Genomic DNA, 1,581 nt, shown 5'->3' with positions numbered 1-1,581 from the left:
CAAAAGGGGAAGACCCCTTAAAAAAAAAAAAAAAAAAAAAAAAAAAAAAAAAAAAAAAAAAGAAAAAGTGTTTTCTTGTCTGGATCCCTTTTCTGAATAATATCTAACTTTACTTGCTACATCCTAAGATCTCCTACTGAAGAACTGAAGGAGTGAACCCATAGTGGCTTGGTTAATCTGTACAACAGTTAAAGGAGATAAGTATTATTATTTCCATTTCATATATGAATACTGTCTGATGCTCAGAGAAACTAAAGAACAGTGTTCTACCGTAACATATTTCAGAGTAAGCAAGTCATTTCTGTTTGTTTTTATAATGTGCCTTCACAATATTAGGAGGTAAACAAACAATTCAACTTAGACCGTATTTGCATTTCAAAATAACATATCTCAACTGATAGTGGCCTCTGACCACTTCACACACAGAACTTTCACCTTGGTAGTGTAGAATATATCCTCTCTCTTGACAGTACCATCAGCAATCTTCTCCCAAATGGCCTGTCCAACCTCCTCCTCATTTTGGTATAAGTATGCTGAATCAATATGGTGGAAGCCTACGTCAATAGCCACTTTTGTGGCTTCAGCAGCCTGGCTTTTGGGAGTCTACAAGACAGGAGTAAGAAGAGTTGTTGATCTGCCCGAACCAGAGAACATCAATGCATTTCCCCCAATAGCATTTTCACTGGTAGTTTCTGCTGGCCTCCTCCTCCAATTTTGATGGCATGGGTTTCAATGATAGACCTGTACTCTAAGGACATTGATTAAACTCCAGTATAACTTCTATTCCCAAATGAATTAGAGAAATCAGCTTCACCCTGAGTATGGAAAAATCATGTCTCATTCCATATCAATCAATTGTAGAAACTGAATATAACATATGTTAGACACACCTTATACTTACTGGATAAAATAGATAATTATGCCATTGACAGCAACTGGCCCTGTCTGACGGCTGTTGTAAATTCACTTCTCATGTTATAGTTCTACCAAGATTAAGCACATTGTTCTCTCATTTTTAGAGCAATTCTTGCAAAGCAACCCCAAAGCTGCCCCTACCTCACTGTGACCAGAGTGTGACACTTTAAATTGCCTTCAATGAACTGAGTGGATGGCTGAATAGTGTATTTCATTGAGAAGCACAATCTAGTCCCCATTATGATGTTATGCCTCTGAGTTTTCCCTTCTCATTTCCTAATGTGTGGAATTGAGATAAAAAAGTTAGTCAGGGTGGGCTCTTAGTAAAACTCCTTTAAACAGAGAAATGGCCTGAAAAATCAGGCTGCAAACACAGATAAGGAAACTTACACAAATCTCTGGCCCATTCAGATAAAAGACCAAGGCCCAACATAAAAACACATTTGTCCTTTATGCCTAAGACATACCAACAACTACACTAATAAGAGAACAAGACTCAATATAAAAACGCCTTTGTCCTTTAAGCCTAAGATATGCCCCACAACTACACTAGTAAGACAACAAGACCCAACATAGAAATGCCTCTGTCCTTTGTATAACCAACAGGCTTCTAGAAAGTAGTCTCTTTTTCCTTTTGTGGACATGTACACTATGGGCTACAGTGGG

General features: G+C 37.8%; 1 protein-coding gene across 1 annotated transcript in view; it reads right to left on the bottom strand.

Moving 5' to 3' along the window:
* The window catches only part of LOC112631750 (dihydrodiol dehydrogenase 3-like), a 9,505-nt gene extending 8,747 nt beyond the window's left edge, over window positions 1-758 (bottom strand). Inside the window, exons 1-2 of the mRNA XM_025397213.1 lie at window positions 684-758; window positions 436-603 (exon numbers count right to left, since the gene is read on the bottom strand). Coding sequence (XP_025252998.1) covers window positions 436-603; window positions 684-758 — 243 coding nt within the window. The remainder of the gene's footprint in view (window positions 1-435; window positions 604-683) is intronic.
* Between the last annotated feature and the right edge of the window lie 823 nt (window positions 759-1,581).

Source organism: Theropithecus gelada, chromosome 9 (genome assembly GCF_003255815.1).
Source record: "Theropithecus gelada isolate Dixy chromosome 9, Tgel_1.0, whole genome shotgun sequence".
NCBI classification, from domain to species: Eukaryota; Metazoa; Chordata; class Mammalia; order Primates; family Cercopithecidae; genus Theropithecus; species Theropithecus gelada.
This window is presented reverse-complemented; position numbering and strand designations above follow the sequence as displayed.